Source organism: Crocuta crocuta, unplaced genomic scaffold (genome assembly GCF_008692635.1).
Source record: "Crocuta crocuta isolate KB4526 unplaced genomic scaffold, BGI_CrCroc_1.0 scaffold87, whole genome shotgun sequence".
Taxonomy (NCBI): Eukaryota; Metazoa; Chordata; class Mammalia; order Carnivora; family Hyaenidae; genus Crocuta; species Crocuta crocuta.
This window is the reverse complement of record NW_027532166.1, coordinates 2110857-2131747: the sequence shown is the minus strand read 5'-3', so window position 1 is coordinate 2131747 and position 20891 is coordinate 2110857. Positions and strand designations below refer to the sequence as shown.

Sequence of the window (20891 nt, the reverse complement as noted above, 5' to 3'; positions counted from 1 at the left end):
ATTCAGTAATGATTAAATTTAAAAAATTTCTGTAAGTTTATTTTGAGAGAATTTGTTAGCAGGGGAGGAACAGAGAGAGAGAATCCCAAGCAGGTTCTGTGCCATCAGCACATAGCCTGACATGGGGCTCAAACCCATGAAGTGTGAGATCATGACCTGAGCTGAAATTAAGAATTGGACGCCCAACCGACTGAGCCACTGAGGCACTCCTTTAATTTTTTTTTTAGTTTATTAAAAAAATTTTTTTTAATTAAAGTATAATTGACCTGCAATGTTACATTAGTTTTAGGTGTATTAAAAACTCTTTTTTAAATTTTAGAAAACTTGAACAGACATAGCTCCATAGAGGATAAATGGGTACATAGCAAATAAGCACATGAAAATAAGCACAGAATTTTTAGCTATATGCACACCACTTAGTCCTGGTTCCAGAGGATTTTAAACAAAGTAATTTTCAAATTCAAAATACTCTCCCTTCTCCCCCTAACCCTCCCCCCCCAAAAGGCAATTTTAGCTTTTTGTTTTGCTGCTCTTCCTCTTGGAGGATTCTGTGCTTTTTAGTCCAGTGTCCAGAGACCACCCAGTACTTACACAGATGGCTTTTCTACTTGTTGATTGGGTAGGTGAACAATATCTAGAGTGAGGAGGCTTTTGGCATCTGGACATGGGAATCGTGGACTGGCAAACAGAGCTATTTTATACCGTGGCAGTCACTAGTAAGTGTTCTCCTTTCCCAAAGCTGCAATTTTAAAGATGGCTTTGAGAAGAGAATTCAGTGGAACAACCACATGTCTGCAGTGAACCATTTAAAACGCCCTCTGCTTTTAGTTCTGATTTAGCAGCTGCCTTTCATAAAGCATTTTCATTAGGAGCAAGTAACATTTCCTAACAATGATTTGAAGATGGCTAAAGCATTCCATTTGGACCCTAATAAAATCAGGAATTGTTTATGGGGAAGAGTGTAGTGAGTACCCATGCAAATGAGTTTTCTCTCATGGCTTTCACTTGAGAGTAGGCTCAAAATGGGTGTTTAAAAAAGGAGTTTTTAAGTAAGAGACATTTCAGGTTAATAATGTGAGGGGAGTAATGGGGAAAAAGTGTGACTGAGCCTGGGGAGAGAGGGTTCTTTACTTAACCCTGTGGAGAACCTGATGGAAGGAAGGTGCTAGACTATGGTCAAAATATCTTTGTTACACAGTAGGTCTTGGGTTATATATGTATCTGCTTTACCCAGTTTCAGTTAAATGAGCTCAGTAACCAGAAGCTAGATTGCACTCTGTTTTCTGGCTCTCTTCTGCCCCCAAGTCCTCATACTTTAACTTCTCTGACTGCATATTAAGGGAAACTTGTAAAAAAAGAAAATAATAATTTAAAGTGCTTCCTAGTAAGTTAGAAAAGTGAAATGAATTATTCAGGTGGTAAGGAAGTTATAAGACATCCTTGAGTAAGAACTAAGTAAGAATTAATAACTGATTAGTTTTTTGAATAATTATTTAAAAAATTATTTAATTTGTATCCAAGTTAACATATAGTGCAACAATGATTTCAGGAGTAGATTCCTTTTTTTTTTTTTTAAATGTTTTATTTATTTCTGAGAGGAGACAGCATGAGCAGCAGAGGGTCAGAGAGAGAGACAGACACAGAATCTGAAACAGGCTCCAGGCTCTGAGCTAGCTGTCAGCACAGAGCCTGATGCGGGGCTCGAACCCACGAATTGTGAGATCATGACCTGAGCTGAAGTTGGATGCTTAACCGACTGAGCCACCCAGGCACCCCGATTCCTTAATGCCCTTTACCCATTTAGCCCATCTCCCCACCCCCCACCCCCAGCAGCCCTCTGTTCTCTATATTGAAGAGAATTAAGAACTGATTATTAAATTTTCCATAGAGGTGTAAATAAAAGACATGTATACAAAACATTTTATGAGTGATTTTAGGAATTTTCAAGAGTAATTTTGACTTGTACCTAAACTTTGAATAATTTGTAACTACTGAAATTTGAAACCACATCTGGTTAAATCAGACTTAAGAAACAAATGACAGACTAAAATGATTGAGTACCATGTTGAGAAAGTCTTGTAAGGAGGTAAAAAGGGACATTTGCTTCTCTTTTCCATTTTGATATCCAAAATAATATTTCTAGAAATAGAATTGTTGAATTACTTTGAGGATAATGCTCCTTTTGAAGTGGCTCTTTTATACTTAAAGGAATGTGATGGTTTTTCTCTCTTTAAAACATGTGAGAATAAATGAGATACTAATTTTTTTTCTTTTTGTGTACATATTTCCTTCCTTTGACCAAAACAGTTCATCAGTTTTCATTGTTTCTGTTAAAAACAAGGTTAGAAAGTGACTTTATGAGATATGTTATGACTAGTAGTTTATCAAACTTTTTAAAGTTATGTCCTGCAGGTTTTTCATATAACAAAATGTTGGTTGCTTAGCTGTTGCATTTCAAGACAGTTTGAGTAGTATATATTCTTTTCTTTTTGTTAGACCATCCTAAATTTTCATAAGTTAAGAAGCAACAACAAATTTTTATGCTACTATTTTAATTTTTGTTTTTTTCTTAGAATTCAAGGACTTGACTTGGACACAGTTATGTTTTTCTTACTGAAACATCGTATTGTGATAAGGCTGTAGCAGTAGAAATGGAAAAGAGGGCTCTCTAGCGAGACATTATAATTCAATAGAGAAAGCCTCCGGCTGTCTTACGTCCTCCTGGCTCTTGGTCCAAAGGCAGTATTTCTTATATTCTGAAGCCAAATGTGAAACAATGTTTTACATCTAATTTAAATTATCAGTAACTCCTTTCAAAGTCTAAATGAGACTGCATTAGGATAGATTTTTAAAAATTTTGTAATTATTTTAAAAAAACTTTTTATTAGAAAATTACTTTTTTCACATTTAGTTATCTTACTATGTTCTCTACTAGTATATAAGTATGATTCTGGAAATTGGAATAGATTTATTTAATTGTTTAACTCAAATATTTTTGTTTAAAATTACTGTTCCTCTTGGGACGCCTGGGTGGCTTAGTCAGTTAAGCGTCCGACTTTCGCTTGGGTCGTGATCTCGCGGTTCGTGGGTTCGAGCCCCACATCGGGCTCTGTGCTGACTGCCAGCTCAGAGCCTGGAGCCTGTTTCAGAGTCCGTGACTCTGAGAGTCACGTGAGAGTCCCTCTCTCTCTGACCCTCCCCTGCTCACGCTGTCTCTCTCTCTCTCCTAGAAATAAAAACATTAAAAAAATAAAATTACTGTTCCTCTTAGAGATCAATGCCTTTCTGCTTAACTCTGTGTAAGTTTTTGGCAAGATTTGTAAACATAAAGTAGTTAGAAAAAAGAGAACTAAACTTTAGCCAGTATTGATGACCCTTGTTTAGGAAGCAGTACCACTGGAGTATCCTTTCAGTGCTGCGAAACAAGAACAGCAGAAGAAATGGACTGAAGATTTGAACAAACAAATAGAAGATGATCGGCAAAGAAAAATAGAGGAAAAAATTACATCTTCAAAGGTAACGTGGCAAATACATGTGGATATAAAGATGAAAAAAATTATTTCAGAGTCTTTAATCATAAGCCTAAAAATATCCTGGAACTATTTGACAAGACTACAGTATTCAAATTATTATCAGATGTTCTTTTGAAACACTTATCAAATGTGTTTAGTAAGTGTGATTTTGCATAGCTTCTTAAAGGTAACTTCTTAGGAATTTCCTAATTCTTTGAATTTCTCATATTCTTGAAGCGAGTTATCTAAGTGTATATGGAATCAGTAAAGAATGTAGTTTCATTAATTTTATTATACTTGTTTTACTCTGTGGTGACTTTTAAAAATCATGTTTGAGTAGTGCCTGGGTGGCTTAGTTGGTTAAGTATCTGACTCTTGATTTTAGCTCAAGTCATGATCTCATGGTTCTTGGTTTCTAGCCACACATTGGGCTCTGCGCTGACAGTGTGGAGTCTGCTTTGATTCTCTCTTTCCTCTCTCTGCCCCTCCCCCACTCTCTCAGAATAAACAAATAAACATTAAAAATTATTTTAAAAATCAATTTGATTGTTCTGTAGGATTTTATACATGAGAACAATTGGAAAAATTCTTAGTAATTCTTATTTATCATGATTAGGGTGAGGAACATGACAGATGGGCAATGCATTTTGATTCATTAAAGAACTATCCTGCTTCTCAGTCTCAACTCTCCTCTCGGTCAACATACAACCAACAAGAGTACTTCTGTGTCTCTCCGGACACTCAGGAACTGGCTGATATCAGCAGTGTTTATACACCTATGACTGGAAGCCAGGTTGAACCTTCAGAGGAGGAGCATATAGCAAAACCTCTTAGAGTTACAGCTATGGCAAACAGTCAGAAAACAAAGTAAGTTTATTCTTGAGTATTGATTGATGTTTAAGAAAGTCTGTGCTTTATTAAAAGAACTGTTGTTATAATATGTCTTAATTGAGATCAGGTTTGACTTTTTTGTTTAAAGTACAAATGAATAGAGGATATGTCTGAAACAAAAGTGATTTAGCACCTTGTTAGACCCATCTTTTGGGGGTTTGGAATAGCTAAAGTGTCTGTCTTGCCAGCTTTCTCCGTTCTATGACTGCCCTCTTGGACCCAGCTCAGATTGAAGAACGTGACAGGCGACGACAAAAACAGTTAGAACATCAGGTATTTCATTGTAAGATATTGTTCTTTGCCTTAATAAATAATAGTCATGGCTAGTGGATGCCTAAATAAATGGTAGTTAAAATTTCAGTGTAAATGTATAGCACAGGCCCTGTCCAATCCTGTGATGAATCTAATTCTTATTTCAGCTGGCATTATATTAAAATTACATTCATGCTAAGAACCAGACCGTATCATGTAGTACAGCCAGACACTTGCCTTCCAGAAGAGATCTTTAATATGTAAGTTGCACATATGAAATGGCACTAAATCTTAAGTTAATATTGGTTATTTTTTTCATTGGTTTAGTTCTCCTGAATTCTGTTCAGGATGAACATTAGTTCTTTGTAAGGGAACTATATAGGGCATGAAAGTAGAATTCTGATTGAGAAAAATCTAGCAGATAACATAAGAAAGGAGAGTATAATAAGATTTAAGTTCTCTCCTAATTTTAGTCTATCACTAAAGGGACTTAAAATTCTGAATAATTCTTTAAAATCACCAATACATGAAGAATTCAGTTTAATTAAAAACATAACTCTTGGGTGTGTGGGTGGCTCAGTCGGTTGAGGATCTGACTTTGGCTCAGGTCATCATCTCCGGGTTCATGAGTTTGAGACCCACATTGGGCTCTGTGCTGACAGCTCAGAGCTTGGAGCCTGCTTCAGATTCCGTGTCTCTCTCTGTCCCTCCTCCACTTGTGCTCTCCCTCTCTCTCTCTTTCAAGAATATTAAAAAGTATTTAAAAGATTTTAATAATGTTAGTCAAGTGAACATTTATAGACTATCTCTTGCTTACCAGGCATTATGCTAAGCACCTGGCATTGATTAGTTCTTCTAACAGCCCTCCTAGAGTTAAAGAAAACGCATATATAGAACTTGACAAATGAGAGAAGGGAGAAAAACATTGGAAATTTGACAATTTAATTTTACATACATATATAATACCATATTATATATCATCTGATGCTGATAAACTTATTTTAGGAATACAAACAAATACTAAAGATGGATTTTTAAATTTGTGACAGTAATTTATGTGATTTATGTTTTATGACAAGAAAGCTATCACTGCTCAGGTAGAGGAGAAACGCAGGAAGAAGCAGCTGGAAGAACAGCAAAGAAAGAAGGAAGAACAAGAAGAGGAGCGCCGTTTAGCACGGGAACGAGAAGAGATGCAGAAGCAGTATGAAGAAGACCTACTTAAGCAAAAACAAAAGGAAGTAAGTATTTATATATGAAAAAAGTTTTATTGAAATGTAGTTGACACACAATGTTACATTAGTTTCAGTTATACAAAATAGTGATTCAACAGTCCTATATGTTACGTGTGTTCATAAGTGTAGCTACCATCTGTCACAGTATACACTATTATAGCACCATTGACTATATTCCCTGTGTTGTAGCTTTCATCCCTATGACTTATTCATTACGTAACTGGAAGCCTGTACCTTCCACTCCTCTTCACCCATTTACTAACTCCATCCCTCCTACTACTAGTATGTGGGTCTGTTTTTGTGTTTGGGGGTTTTTGTTTGGCTTTTCATTTAATTTTTTTAGGTTCCACATGTAAGTGACTTCATATGGTATTCGTCTTTCCCATCAGACTTATTTCACTTAGCGTAATACTCTCTAGGTCCATCCATGTTATTGCAAATGCAAGATCTCATTCTTTCGTACGGCTAAATAAAATCTAGAATATATATACACACCTCATCATCTTTATTCATTCATCTACCTATGTATATTTGGGTTGCTTCCATATTTTGGCTATTGTAAATAATGCTGCAATAAACATAGGAGTGGATATATCTCTTGTTTCCTTTGGGTAAATACTGCTAGTGGAATTATTGGATTGTATGGTAGTTCTATTTTTAGTTTTTTGAAGAAAGTTCGTATTGTTTTCCACAGTGGTTTTACCGGTTTCCATTCCCACCAACAGTGTATGCGGGTTCCCTTTTCTCTATATCCTCACCAACACTTGTTATTTCTTGTCTTTTTGATCTTAACCAGTCTGACCAATGTGAGATGAAATAATTATGGTTTTTGATTTGCATTTTCCTGATGTTGAGCATCTTTTCCTATGTCTATTAGCCATCTGTATGTCTTTGGAAAAACCTCTATTTGGGTCTTCTGCCCTTTTTCAAAAAATAAAATTATTTGGGGTTTAGGTGTAGTTGTATAACTTCTTTATGTATTTTGGATATTAAATCTTTTTCACATATATTGTTTACAGATACCTTCTCATTCAATAGGTTCCCTTTTTTGTTTTGTGGATGGTTTTCTTTGCAGAAGCTTTTTGTTTTGTTGTAATCCCAGCAGTTTTACTTTTGTTTCCCTTGCCCGAGGAGACATATCTAGAAAATTGTTGCCAGTGTCCAAAAGGTTACTACCTATGTTTCTTTATGGAGTTGTATGGTTTTAGGTCTCATAATTTAGATCTATAATCCATTTTGAATTTATTTTTGTGTATGGTGGAAGAAGTAGTCCAGTTTCATTCTTGTGCATGTAACTGTACAGTTTTCCCAGCACTATTTGTTGAAGTGACTATCTTTTTCCCATTGCATATTCTTGCCTGTGGTATCGTAGATTAGTTGACCATATAAGCATGGTTTTATTCCTAGGCACCCTATCCTGTTTTGTTGATCTGTGTCTGTTTTGTGCCATTCCTATCTTATTTTGATTACTAAAGCTTTGTAATCAAGCTTTGTAGTATATATAGGTTGAAATCCAAAATTGAGATACCTTCAGTTTTGTTCTTTTTTCTCAAATTACATTGGCTATTTGAGAGGTCCTTTGTGGTTCCATACAAGTTTCAGGATTATTTGTTCTGCTTCTGGGAAAAATACTATTGGTATTTTGATAGGGACTGCATTGAATCTGTACATTGCTTTGGTTAGAGTGGACTTTAACAGTGTTAATTCTTCCAGTCCATGAACATGGTAATATTTACATTATAATTAACATTTTAGAGTAAAAAATGGAGTTTTTTAAGCTTATTTATTTTGAGAGAGTGTGTGTGAGTGGGGGAGGGGCAGAAAGAGTGAGGAGAGAGAAGCCCAAGCAGGTTCCACGGGCAGTACAGAGACTGATGTAGGACTTGATCTTAGAATGGTGAGACCATGACCTGAACCAAAATCAAGAGTCAGATGCTTAACTAACTGAGCCACCCAGGTGCCCCAAAAAGAGTAGGTATCTGGTTAGCTTGGAAAACATCTCTATTAAGTGGTGCAGACAGCATAGGTATGCTTGCATCAAGTGTCATGTCACACAGTGACATTTGATTGCCAGGGATCTGGGAGGTTTAGAGTAGAGCTATAGAGCTCTTCCTCTGGAACTGGGAGATGGGGCCAAGAACCTGCATTTTCTTGATTTTTCTCATTTGCAGCCTTCACTCCACACTTAGCTGATGAAGCAGTACATGGTCTGTGTTCTAATTTCATTATGTTGAATAGGCTGAGCCAACTACTCCTATGAAATAACTATATACATGAAAAAATCAAAGTATCACGTGTTTGAATTGCAAGAAATGGCCATAAACCTTAATGGTTTTTTGGTTTTGTTTTTACTTAAAAATTTTTTAATGTTTATTTTTGAGAGAAAAAGAGAGAGAGAGAGAATGCCCACGCAAACAGAGGAGGGCAGGGACAGAGGAGGGAGGGTGACACAGAATCCAAAGCAGGCTCCAGGCTCTGAGCTGACAGCACAGAGCCTGATGCAGGGCTCAAATGAACTACAAGATCATGACCTGAGCCGAAGTTGGTCACTTAACCAACTGAGCCCCCCAGGCGTGCACCGCTTATTAAACCTTGTGCTTTACCTCTTAATATATTTTACTCTTAGTGGAATTCTGATGGAATTGACCATTGGTTTTAGAACCTTTGAAAACTTTATTATAAACTTGAATAGGTAAAAGTGTTCTTAAATTTGTGGTCTAATACAGCTGTAGAAAAAGATACTAAAATGTAAGTTTCAGAAGGGAAGGAACTTTGCCCTGACTATTCTCCCAGTATCTTGAATAGTGCCTAGCACATAGTAGCATATCTACCCAGAATTAAGTCTGTACAGGTTTCATAATTACATTTAATAACTTTGTGCACCTTCAATATTAATAGGAAATCATGACTCTCAAGACAAATGAGCTATTCCAGACAATGCAAAGAGCACAAGAGCTAGCACAAAGACTGAAGCAAGAACAGAGAATCCGAGAATTGGCTCAAAAGGGACATGACACTTCTGGATTGATTAAAAATCTTGGCGGTAAGCACTTCACTAGAATTTTACTTATGGGGAGGCTGGGTGTCTCAGTCCATTGAGTGTCCAACTCTTTTTTTTTTTTTTTAATTTTTTTTAATGTTTTTACTTATTTCTGAGAGAGTGAGACAGCATGAACAGGGGAGGGTCAGAGAGAGAGGGAGACACAGAATCGGAAACAGGCTCCAGGCTCTGAGCTAGCTGTCAGCACAGAGCCCAATGTGGAGCTCGAACCCACGAACCATGAGATCATGACCTGAGCTGAAGTCAGATGCTTAACCGACTGAGCCACCCAGGGGTCCAAGTGTCCAACTCTTGATCTCGGTTTAGTTCATGACTCATGATTCATGGGATCAAACCTGCATTGGGCTCTGCACTGACAGCAGAGCTTGGTATTCTCTCTCTCTACCTCTCTCCCGCTCATGCACTAAGCTCTCTTTTAAATAAACAGACTTAAAAATAATAATTAAAAACTATTTATAATATCTTTTGAAGATTATTTTTAAACAATTTCCAATTTTTAATGCCTTTAACGCACCTTATTAATTAAACATTTTTTAAGGAATTTCAGATCTTGAACTAATGGAACTCTATAATGCTTATTTTATTTGAGAAATCGCCTTAAGAGTATAACTAAATAATGTTACACTTTCCGGTAATCTTTTACTTAAATTTTCTTATGTTTTACTCACAGTAGGTAAAATGTTCACTTTTTTACCCAGTTTTTGGGAAAAATCTATGAAGTGATCTCCCTAAAATTCAGTAACAGATAAAAATGCATGTAAGAAACTTTAGAGAGCCCTTTTAAGTTTGTATTATACAGTGTTCACACTTTCTGATTACACTAAATGTCTTCTGTGTATTCAGTTGCTGCTACACATAATTTCTGTTAATATTTCTGAACTGTCATTATGTTGGATAATATATTTTCCTTGCCAGTTGATACAACTGAATTATAATGAGTCTACTAACATTTCAAATTTAGGACATGGCTTGGACGACATCATGGATGACATCAGTGATAAAATGAATACATGTATCAATTCTACAGTCTCTCCCAAAAAGGACACTGGTGTGCAAACAGGTATTTGTTTAAAGTTGTGATTTGGTTTAAGATGTACTTAAAGTTAACATCACAGTTAGAATTAAGCTCAATTTAAAATTGAGCTCAGTTAAAAATTTAAGGAATTAAAGGTTTTCAGTAAGAATACGAAAATAAAGGATCTCTTGGCTTTTAATCTCTTTGTAACAGCTTTATTGAGATATAATTCACATAGCATTAAATTAACTCTTTTAGAGGATACAATGCAATTTTTTTCAAAAGTACAGTTAGATTATATTTAGAGTTGTGCAGCCATCCCCACAATGAATTTTAGAACATTTTTATAACTCCAAAAAGAACTCCTGTATTCATTAGCAGTCTTTGTCCACTTCCTCCCTCCTCTCCAGTCATAGGCAACCACTGATCAACTTTTCTGTTACTCTAGATTTGTCTGTCCTAGACATTTCATGTAATTGGAATCATACCATATCTGGTTTTCTGTGTCTGGATTATTTCACTTAGCGCAATATTTTAAGGTTCATCATATTATAGTGCGTACCTCATTCTTTTTTATTGTTGAATAATCTCCCATCTTGTGCATATACCATTACACATTTTGTTTATTTCTTCATCACTTGACGGGCATTTGGGTTAATTGTACTAAAAATTACAGATATGCTGTGAACACTCATGCAGAATTTACGCAGACCTATATTTTCAGGTTTCCTGGGAGAGAAGAGTAACATTGCTGAGTCACATATAACTGTATGTTTAACATTTGAGGAACTACAAAACCATTTTCCAAAACAATTCTATCATTTTATATTTTCATCAGCAGTGTATGAGGGTTTCAGTTTTTCTGCATGGTCGGTCACCTGCACTTATTCTCATGGTAGTGAAGTGGTATGTCATTGTGGTTTCGGTTTGCATTTCCCCAGTGACTAATGATGTTGAACATCTTTTTTATGTGTTCATTTAAAAATTTTCAGAAGGTGATAAGGTAATATCCATGTTGGGTATTATTATCATAGGTCTCATGTTTACTGTGAATCCTTTCCTCTTTATCTTTCTGGGAATTTTTAAAATTTTTTTTTATTTTTTTCTTAAATAGTTTATTGTCAAGTGGGTTTCCATATAACACCCAGTTCTTATCCCAACAAGTGCCCTTCTCCATGCCCATAACCCCCTTGCCTTCTCCCCCACCCGCATCATCCCTCAGTCAGTTCTCAGTATTCAAGAGTCTGTCATGGTTTGCCTCCCTCCCTCTCCCCAACTATTTTTCCTCTTCTTCTCCCCCATGGTCCTCTGTTAAGTTCCTCCTAATCCACCTATACGTGCAAACATATGGTATCTGTCCTTCTCTGCCTGACTTTAAATAATTTTTTTAAATGTTTGTTTATTTTTGAGAGAGAGAGAGAGACAGAATGACAGTGTGTGAGCAGAGGAGGGGCAGAGAGAGAGAGGGAACAGAATCTGAAGCAGGTTCCAGGCTGAGCTGTCAGCACAGATCCCAACCCAGAGCTCGAACTCCCAAACCGTGAGATCATGACCTGAGCCAAAGTCGGCCACCCAACTGACTGAGCCCGCCAGGAGCCCCTCTTTCTGGGAAATTTTTATAAACTTCCAGGAACTCCTTTATCTCTTCACTTTCTCAAATTGAGATATAGTTGACATATAACATTATTTCAGCTGTACAGTAGTGATTCTATATTTGTATATGTTGCAGAATGATCACAGTAAGTCTTATTAATAACATCACTATCAATTACAAAATTTTTTCTTGTGATGAGAACTTTAAGATTTACTCTCAACTTTCAAATATGGAATTATTTTTTAACTATAGTCACTCTGTTGTACATTACATCCCCAAGACATATAACTGGAGTTTGTACCTTTTGACCATTCACCCATTTAGCCCTTCCTTTTCCACCCACTGCCTCTCTTGGCAACAGTATCTGTATCTATGAGCTTCTGAGGTTATTTTTGGTTATCTTTTTTAAGATTCCACATAGAAGTAAGATCATTATGGTATTTGTCTTTCTCTTTTTTCACTTAGCATAATGCTCTCAGGGTCCTCCCATGTCACAAATGGCAAGATTTCATTTGTTTTTATGGCTGGATAATATTCCTCTGTGTGTGTGTGTGTGTGTGTGTGTGTGTGTGTATGTGTGTACACTGCATTTTCTTTATATTTGTCCAACACTTAATGTTGCTTCGTCTTCACTATTGTAAATAATGCTGTAGTGAACGTGGGAGTTCACGTATCTTTTTGAGTTAGTGTTTTTTGTTTTCTTTCAGATAAATACCCTGAAGTGGAATTGCTGGATCATGTGGTAGTTCTACTTTTAATTTTTTGAGAAACCTTTGTATTGTTTTCCATAGTAGAAATTTACCAATTTATAATTCCCACCAACAGTGCATGAAAGTTCCCTTCTCTCTACATCCTTGCCAACTCTGTTCATTTCTTGTCTTTTTGGTACTCCCCATTCTGATTTGTGTAAGGCCATGTCTCATTCATTGTGGTTTTTATTTCCTGATGGTTAGTGATGTTAAGTATTTTTTCGTGTAGCTGTTGGCCATCTGTAGGTCTTTGGAAAATTGTTCAGATCTTCTGCCCATTTTTTTAAATCAGATTATTTCTTTGCTTTTGCTGTTGCATTGTATGAGTTCTTTTATATTTTGGATATTAACCTTTTATCAGATACATTATTTGCAAGTATTTTCTCCCATTCAGTAGGATTGCCTTTTCACTTTGTTCTTGGTTTCCATTGCACTTTGCTATGAAGAATGTTTTTAGTTTGATATAGTCTTGTTTATTTTTACTTTTGTTGTCTTTACTTTTGGACTCAGATTCAAAAAATCATCGCTAAGACCAGTATCAAGGAGTTTATTGCCTGTTTTTAATTTTAGGAGTTTTACAGTTTTAGGTTATACATTTAAGTTTTTAATTCATTTTGAGTTAATTTTTGTGTATAGTATAAGATAGTGATCAATTTCATTATTTTGCATTTGACTGTTCACTGAAGAGACTGTCCTTTCCCTATTATGTACTCTTGGCTCCTTTGTTGTAAGTAAATTGACTGTATAAGCATGGGTTTATTACTGGGCACCCAGTTCTTTTCTTTTGATCTGTATCTTTGTTTTTATGTCAGTATCTTATTGTTTTGATGACTATAGCTTTGTAATATAATTTGAAATCAGGTAGTCTGATGAGTCCACCTTATTTTTTTCAAGCTTGCTTTGGCTATTTGGGGTCTTTTGTAGTTCCATAGAAATTTTGGCATTGTTTACTTCTATGAAAAATGCCACTGGAATTTTGGTAGGGATTGCACTGAATCTGTAGATTGCTTTGGACAGTACAGATTTTAAGAATATTATTAATTCTTTCAGCCAGTGAGCATGGAGCATTTCTTTTTGTGTATTCTTCAGTTTCTTTTAGTAACATCTTAAAGTTTTCAGTGTACATGTCTTTCACCTCCTTGGTAGAATTTATTCCTAGGTATTTTATTTTTGATGGAATTCCAAATAGGATTGTTTTCTTAATTTCTTTTTCTAATAGTAGTATTAGTGTTTAGAAATGCAGCAGATTTTTGTATATTGAATTTATGTCCTGCACCTTTACAGAATTGGTTTTATTTTCTGAAAGATTTTGGTAGAGTCTTTAGGATTTTTTAATGTATGTCATCTGTAAATAATGACAGTTTTACTTCTTCCTTTCCAGTTTGGATGCCTTTTATTTCTTTTTCTTGCCTAATTGCTGTGGCTAGGATTTCCAGTACTATGCTGAATAACAGTGGAGAGAGTAGACATCCTTATCTTGTTCTTTATCTTAGAAAAAGCTTTCACCTTTATACTACTGACTATGATGTTGGCTGTTCGCTTGCCATATACAACCATATTATGTTGAAGTGTATTCCCTCTATACCCTCGGTGTAAGAGTTTTTATCGTAAATAGATGTTGAGTTTTGTCAGATGCTTTTTCCGCATCCATTGAAATGATCATATGATCTTTAGCTTTCATTTTGTTAATATGTTGTATGATGTTGATTTATTTGCAGATGTTGGAACATCCTTGCATCCCTGGAATAAATCCTACTTGATCATAATGTATGATCCTTTTAATGTATTGTTGAATTCTGTTTGTTAATATTTTGTTGAGTTTTTTGCATCTATATTTGTCACAGGTATTGTCCTGTAATTTTCTTATGGCTTTCTTCTCTGATTGTGGTATTGGGGTGATGCTGGGGCCTCATAATATGAGTTTGGAAGCATTCCCTCTTCTTTTTGTTTGGAATAGTTTGAGGATTGGTTATTAATTTTTCTTTGAATGTAGGGTGGAATTCACCAATGATTCCATCTAGTGTTGGACTTTTGTTTACAGGGAGTTTTTTTTATTACTGATTCTCCTTACTAGTAGTAGGTCTGTTTGGATTTTCTATTTCTTCATGATTTAGTCTTGATAGGTTGTATGTTTCTAGGAATTTATCCATTTGTTTTAGGTTGTCAAATTTGTTGGTCTGTAGTTGTTCATAGTAGTCTTATAATTCTTTGTATTTCTGTGGTATCAGTTGTAATGTTTTCTCTTTTATTCTGATTTTGATGATTCTAGCAAAAGTCTGTCAGTTTTATCTTTGCAAAAAATCGGCTCTTAGTTTCATTGATACTTTCTGTTGTCTTTATAGTCTCCATTTCCTTTTTTTCCCCTCTGATCTTTGTTATTTCCTTCCTCATACTGACTTTGGTTGTTTGTTCTTCTTTTTCCTTGAGATTTAAAGTTATGTTGTTTATTTTTCTTGTTTCTTGATGTAGGCATTTATCATTATAAACTTCATTTCCCTCTTAGAACTGCTTTTACCAAAGCATTCCATAAGTTTTGATGTTTTATTTCCATTTTAATTTCTCAAGACATTAAATTCTCTTTTGATGTTTTGACTCCTTAATTTAATCTCCACATAATTATGAATTTTCCAGTTTTCTTCAGGTAATTATTAATTTCTCATTTCATATCATTGTGCTTGGAAAAAATGTGTGTAGACTTAATTTGAAATTTCATGAATTTGTTTTGTAGCCTAACATGATCTAGCCTGACGAATGTTCCATGTATACTTGTGAAGAATGTGTATTCTGTTGCTTTTAGATTGACTGTTCTGAATATATCTGTGAAGTTCATCTGATCTAACATTTAAGGTCTTTGTTTTTTTACTTTGTTTGGATGATCTATCCACTGATGTATGTGGGGTGTTAAAGTCTCCTGTTACTGTACTGCTGTGATGTCTGTTAATGCTTGTCTGTTAATATTTAGGTGCTTATGTGTTGAGTGCATAAATATTTACAAATGTTATATTCTCTTGTTGGATTGACCTCTTTATCATTACATAATGCCTGCCTTTTCCTGTTTATTGTAGTCTTTGTTTTAAAGTCCATTTTGTCTGATGTAAGTGTAGCTACCTTCAATTTCTTTTATTGTCTGTTGGCATGGAACATCTTTTTCCATCCCTTATTTTCAATCTGTGTATCCTTCTGAAGTGAGTCTCTTAGAGGCAGCATTTAGATAGGTCTAATTTTTTTATCCATTCACCCATTCCATGTCTTTTGATTTGGAAAATTTAGTACATTTACATTGAAAGGAATTATTGACACGTGTGTATGTATTGCCATTTTGTTCATTGTTTTCTGGTTGTTTTCTACTTCCTTTCTGTTCCTTTCTGTTTCTCTTTCTTTGTCTTGATGACTTTAATGGTATTGTTAGATTCACAAAAGGTCAAGAAAAGACCATCTTTTGTGTATCTACTGTAGGTTTTTTCTTTGTGGTTACCTTTAGGTTTACATATAGCTTAATTTAGAACAGTATGTTTTAAGGTGGTAACAATTTAAGTTTGAATGCATTTGAAAGCTCTACAGTTTTACACCCTCCTGGCCCCACATTTTGTTTCTGGTGGCACATTTTGCATCTTTTTATCTTTTGTATCACCTAACTAGTTATTCCAGTTATGGTGATTTTTACTACTTCAGTGTTTTCTTTAATTTTTTCTAACATTGATTCATTTTTGAGAGAGAGAGCGCGCACATGCACACACACACGTGAGCATGAGCAGGGAAGGGGCAGAGGGACAGGAGATACAGACTCTGAAGCAGGCTCCAGGCTCATCAGCCAGAGCCTGACGTGGGGTTCAAACTCACCAACTGCGAGATTGTGACCTAAGCCTAAGACGGACACTTAACAGATTGAGCCACCCAGGCACCCCTATTGCTTCAGTGTTTTAATCTTAAGACTAGTTTTATAAGTGATTAAGCTACTACTTTTATTTTGTATTAATGTTTTCTAGTGAGATTTTTAGTTTTGCAGTTTTGTTATTGATTAGTGCCCTTTGTTTTCAGCTTAAAGAACTCCCCTTTACATTCCTTTTAAGGCTGGTTTAGTGGTGATGAACTCTTATGTTTTGTTTCTCTAGAAAGTAAATTCTCCTTTAATTCTGAATGATAACTTTGCCACATACATTATTCTTCGTTGGAAGGTTTCTCTTTCAGCCCTTTGATTATATTGAGCCACTGCCTTCTGGCCTACAAAATTCCTGCTGAAAAATCTCGTATAGTCTTAGGACGGTTCCTTGTATGTAACAAGTTGATTTTCTCACCGTTTTAAAGATTTGTTCCTATCTTAAAGTTTTAACATTTTAGTGACAATGTATCTTGGTGATGGTTTCTTTGTGTTTATCTTATTTTGAATTCTCTGTGCTTCCTATATCTAGTATCTGTTTCTTTTCCAGGTTAGGAAAGTTTTCAACTATTGTTTCTTCAAGTAAGTTTTCTGCCCCTTTCTCTTCTTCTAGGATTCCGTCATGTAATGTGAATATTAGTCTGCTTGATGTCCCATAAGTTCCTTGAGCTGTCTTCACTTTTATTTATTTTATGTTATTTTTTTTTTTTTTTGATGCTCTGATTGGAGTTCCACTGCCCTGTCTTTGAGTTCACTGATCCTTTCTTCTGCTTCATCTCATTTGCTGTACTCTTTCAGTGTATGTTTCAGTACAGTTACTCTATTCCTCAGCTGTGTGACTTCTATTTGGTACTTTGTTATTTATATTTATTTTGTTTTTGAAAATATCCTTATCCATTCTTTTGAGTTCTGTGAGCATCTTTATCATTATTTTGAACTCTATCAGGTAAATTATTTCTATTTTTTTTAAGTTTATTTATTTTGAGGGGTACCTGGGTGGCTCAGTTGGTTGGGCATCTGTCTTTGGCTCAGATCATGATCTCTTAGTTCATGGGTTCCAGCTCCACACTCAGTGCTGGCAGCTCAGAGCCTGGAGCCTGCTTCAGATTCAGTCTCCATCTCTCTCTGCTACTTCCCCGCTCATGCTCTATCTCTGTATCTTAAAATATAAAGGAACATTAAAGAAAATTTTAAGGTTTTTATATAAATAAAAAAAAATTTTTTTTAAAGTTTATTTATTTTGAGAGAGAGAACCAGCAGGGGAGGGGCAGAGAGAGAGGGGACAGAGGATATGAAGCAGACTCTGTGCTGAAAGCAGTGAGCCTGAGCCTGAGGCAGGGCTCAAACTGATGAACTATGAGATCATGATCTGAGCTGAAGTCAGAATGCTCAATTAACCAACTAAGCCACCCAGGCACCTGCCGGTTTTATTTTTAAAAGCTCCCAGTAAAGGGGTGCCTGGGTGGCTCAGCTGGTTCAGCATCCAGCTTCAGCTTAGGTCCTGAATTTGTGGCTCCTAGGTTTGAGCCTTGTGTTGGGCTCTGTGCTGACAGCTTGTAGCCTGGAGCCTGCTTCAGATTCTCTGTCCCCTTCTCTCACTGTCCCTAGCCCACTCAAAAATTTTGTCTCTCTCTCAAAAATAAACATTAAAAAATAAAAATAAAAAAGACTGCCAGTAGTTAAGTGTGCCAAGACTGGGTCAGTGTCCTAGAGGGGAATATCTCATGGTGCATCTAGATTCAGGCTAAGTGAAAGTCAGACCCTCAGGCATCAGCATTTAAAGTATAAAAATATATACAGTCCAGTAGGACCACGAGCATAAGCCCTGGAGGCCAGGTGATCAAGGGGCACCCCATACATAGCAGCTGCAGAAACCAGGGCACAAGACATAAAATTCAGGGCAACAGACATGTGTAAGGAGATATTGGCACTGTGGAACAGGACACAGGAAGAATGTGAAGATGAAACTTGCTAGTTGGAGTGAGGCAGATGCGAGGGGGAGGGGGGACTCTAAAGATAGCACTTGCTAGGGGTCCAGGGGAGGCCTAGAGTTTTAAATGAAGGTAGAACTTGCCAGCCTCAGTTCCCTGAAACAGTATCCCAGCAGGACCCTAGATATGTGTTAAGTTAGATGCCTGCCCTTCACTTTATGTAAAAAAGGCTCATTTACTTATATTCAACTCTGGGCACTGTTGGCTACCTTTGGGCGGGCCCTGGGGCAAGGAAGTCCACACAACAACCCTTTAAAAGCCATTTCTTCTTTCCACTATAGCTTGCTGGGTCTCATGAACATGAGCCCTGTTGGCTTTCAAAGGTATATGTTTTAGGGGCTCATTTCTCAAGTGCAGGTCTTAAAAGTTACAATGCCCAATGTAGGGTTCAAACCCATCGCGCCTCAGGAGAAGCTCTGGGTTACTAACTTAAGCTTCTTGCTTACCTAAAATTATTCTGCTTATGAACTCTTGGTATTTTTTGATCGCTCTTAAGCTTGAAGAATCTGGTTCAGTCCTGTCCCTGTGCCCAGATAAATTACCAGATTATATAAATCCTGAACATTGAGGAAAAGTGAAAATAGTCTTAAAATAGTGAAATTATGTGCCTTTTCATTGAGCAGCTCTAAATTTAATCAGTCAGCATCTCAAAATAGATAATTCAAGATGGTTTATGCAGGAAGGAAATATTTCCAAAGGAGTAGGTATGAGGGAATCAGATAGTGCATGACTTTGGTGCTAGCAACAACTAAATTGATTACCAGAACCTAGAAGACAGACGTTGTGTTAGAGGGAACTTTGAGGGGAATAATGAACTTTGGTAGAGGGACGGAGTCAGCCTCAGGTCAACTCATAATGAGCCAGTGGAATAAATATCCTGAATTAATTCTGTTCCCTCCCTTTAATCTGCTTGTGAACCCTGTTGACTGAAGCCAGAGGACCCAGGAACTCATTGATACGGTTCATACCAGTCAGCTTGCCAGGGTAGGAAAAAGTGTTAAGTGGGTATAGAGTGGCAAAAGAAGATATCCAGTATGAGAATGATGCAGGCTGGGTAGCCTTACTATCAATTGGTCCTAGAGCATCTCCTGTCTGGAATAACACACCTAGTAAGTGTGCAAGAGAGCAATAAGTGGACTTAATTTTTTTTTAATGTGAACACAGACCTTTTTCATGAGTTAATTACGTATTTAAAATTTTAATCATGAGTGAAAGAAAACCTTTTGCAAGATTGTTCAACTGGTCCCATAGCTGTTTCAGCAGAACACAACCCTAAACATGTAAATTGTTAAGAAATTTCAGATTTTTTTTTAAGTGAACTTTTCCTTTTTGTGTGTGACTTGGATGATCTGCAGGCAGAGTATAATGGTATGAGACCTAAAAGTACACAAAATGCAACATGACTTTTATCAGTAGCAACATTTCCCTAAAAATTTGGTTCCAAGAAGGGAGATATAAAAGAAATTTTCCGGGGCGCCTGGGTGGCTTAGTCGGCTAAGCGTCCGACTTTCGCTTAGGTCATGATCTCGCGGTTCGTGGGTTCGAGCCCCGCGTCGGGCTCTGTGCTGACTGCCAGCTCAGAGCCTGGAGCTTAACATCTCACTTAAAAGAAATTTTTTGTACATTGCTTTTGATGAAAATTTTGTCAGTTATTATTGATAGGGAAAATTAAGAGTTTTGCTCAGAAATACACTTAGATGTACAAGATGACATTACATATGGCTTCTGTATATTCTAAATGAAAGCCAGGACAATCCTGTGAAAAGTTTTGTTTAAAAAATGGTCTTTAATCGCTTCTCGGCCTTTTGGCTAAGATCAAGTGTTAAAAAAATGGTCTTTATTATGTGATGCTAGGAATGAATCAGCTTAAGGTCTGATCTATGCTGTGGCATGGGTGACCAAGGAATTATGCTGCCAATAAGCTAGGCATAGGGTTGGGTAGGAGTGCACAGATAAATATTATATAGTTCCACTTAATGAGAGGAATCCAGGGTGGGGCGGACACATTCATAGAGATGGAAAATAGAGTAGAGGTTGCTGGAGGTTGAGAGGGAGAGTGGAATGTGGAGTTTACTGCTTAGTGGATGCAGGGTTTGTTTGGGGTATTGAAAGGGTCTGAAATTGTGCAGCATTGTGGGTATGCTTGCTGCAGTGAATGGTACACTTAAAAATGGTTTAATAGAAGATTTGGAGAAATTGGAACCCGTGTGCACAGTGGGTGATAATGTAAAATACTGGAGTCATTGTAGAAGACATATAGCATTTCCTCAAATAATTCAAAATACAATTGCTATATGATTCAGCAATTTCTCTTTGGGGTGTATACCTTTTTCAGTAAGGTTTTGAAGAGATATTTGGACACCAGTGTTACTGCAACATGAGTCATGATAACCAAAAGGTGGAAGCAATCCAAATGTCCCTTGACAGATGAATGGATAAAGAAAGTGGTATATAGACACCTCCAATGGTAGATATTATTCAGCCTTAAGAAAGGAGGAATTGTAACACATGCTGCAGCATGGATGAACTTTGAGGTCATTATGCTAATATGAAATAAGCCTGCCCCAAGAAGACAAATACTGTAGGATCCTACTTATATGAAGTACTTAAGAGTAGTCAAATTTATGGAAATGAAGTAGAATGGTGGTAGCCAGGAACTTGCAGGGAGGGAGGGAGGAATGGGAAGTTGTTTAATGGGTATAGAATTTACTTTG

The 20891-nt window shown here is 36.4% G+C and overlaps 1 protein-coding gene across 6 annotated transcripts in view; it reads left to right on the top strand.

The window, feature by feature from the left end:
• CCDC66 (coiled-coil domain containing 66) overlaps nt 1–20891 on the top strand; it is a 49133-nt gene that overhangs the window by 24125 nt on the left and 4117 nt on the right. For 5 of the 6 annotated variants that reach the window (XM_077776659.1, XM_077776656.1, XM_077776658.1 and 2 more), the window contains 6 exons: nt 3385–3516; nt 4129–4379; nt 4592–4676; nt 5735–5896; nt 8789–8933; nt 9913–10011. In XM_077776659.1, coding sequence (XP_077632785.1) covers nt 3385–3516; nt 4129–4379; nt 4592–4676; nt 5735–5896; nt 8789–8933; nt 9913–10011 — 874 coding nt within the window. The remainder of the gene's footprint in view (nt 1–3384; nt 3517–4128; nt 4380–4591; nt 4677–5734; nt 5897–8788; nt 8934–9912; nt 10012–20891) is intronic. The other variant, XM_077776657.1, reaches the window with a different exon arrangement.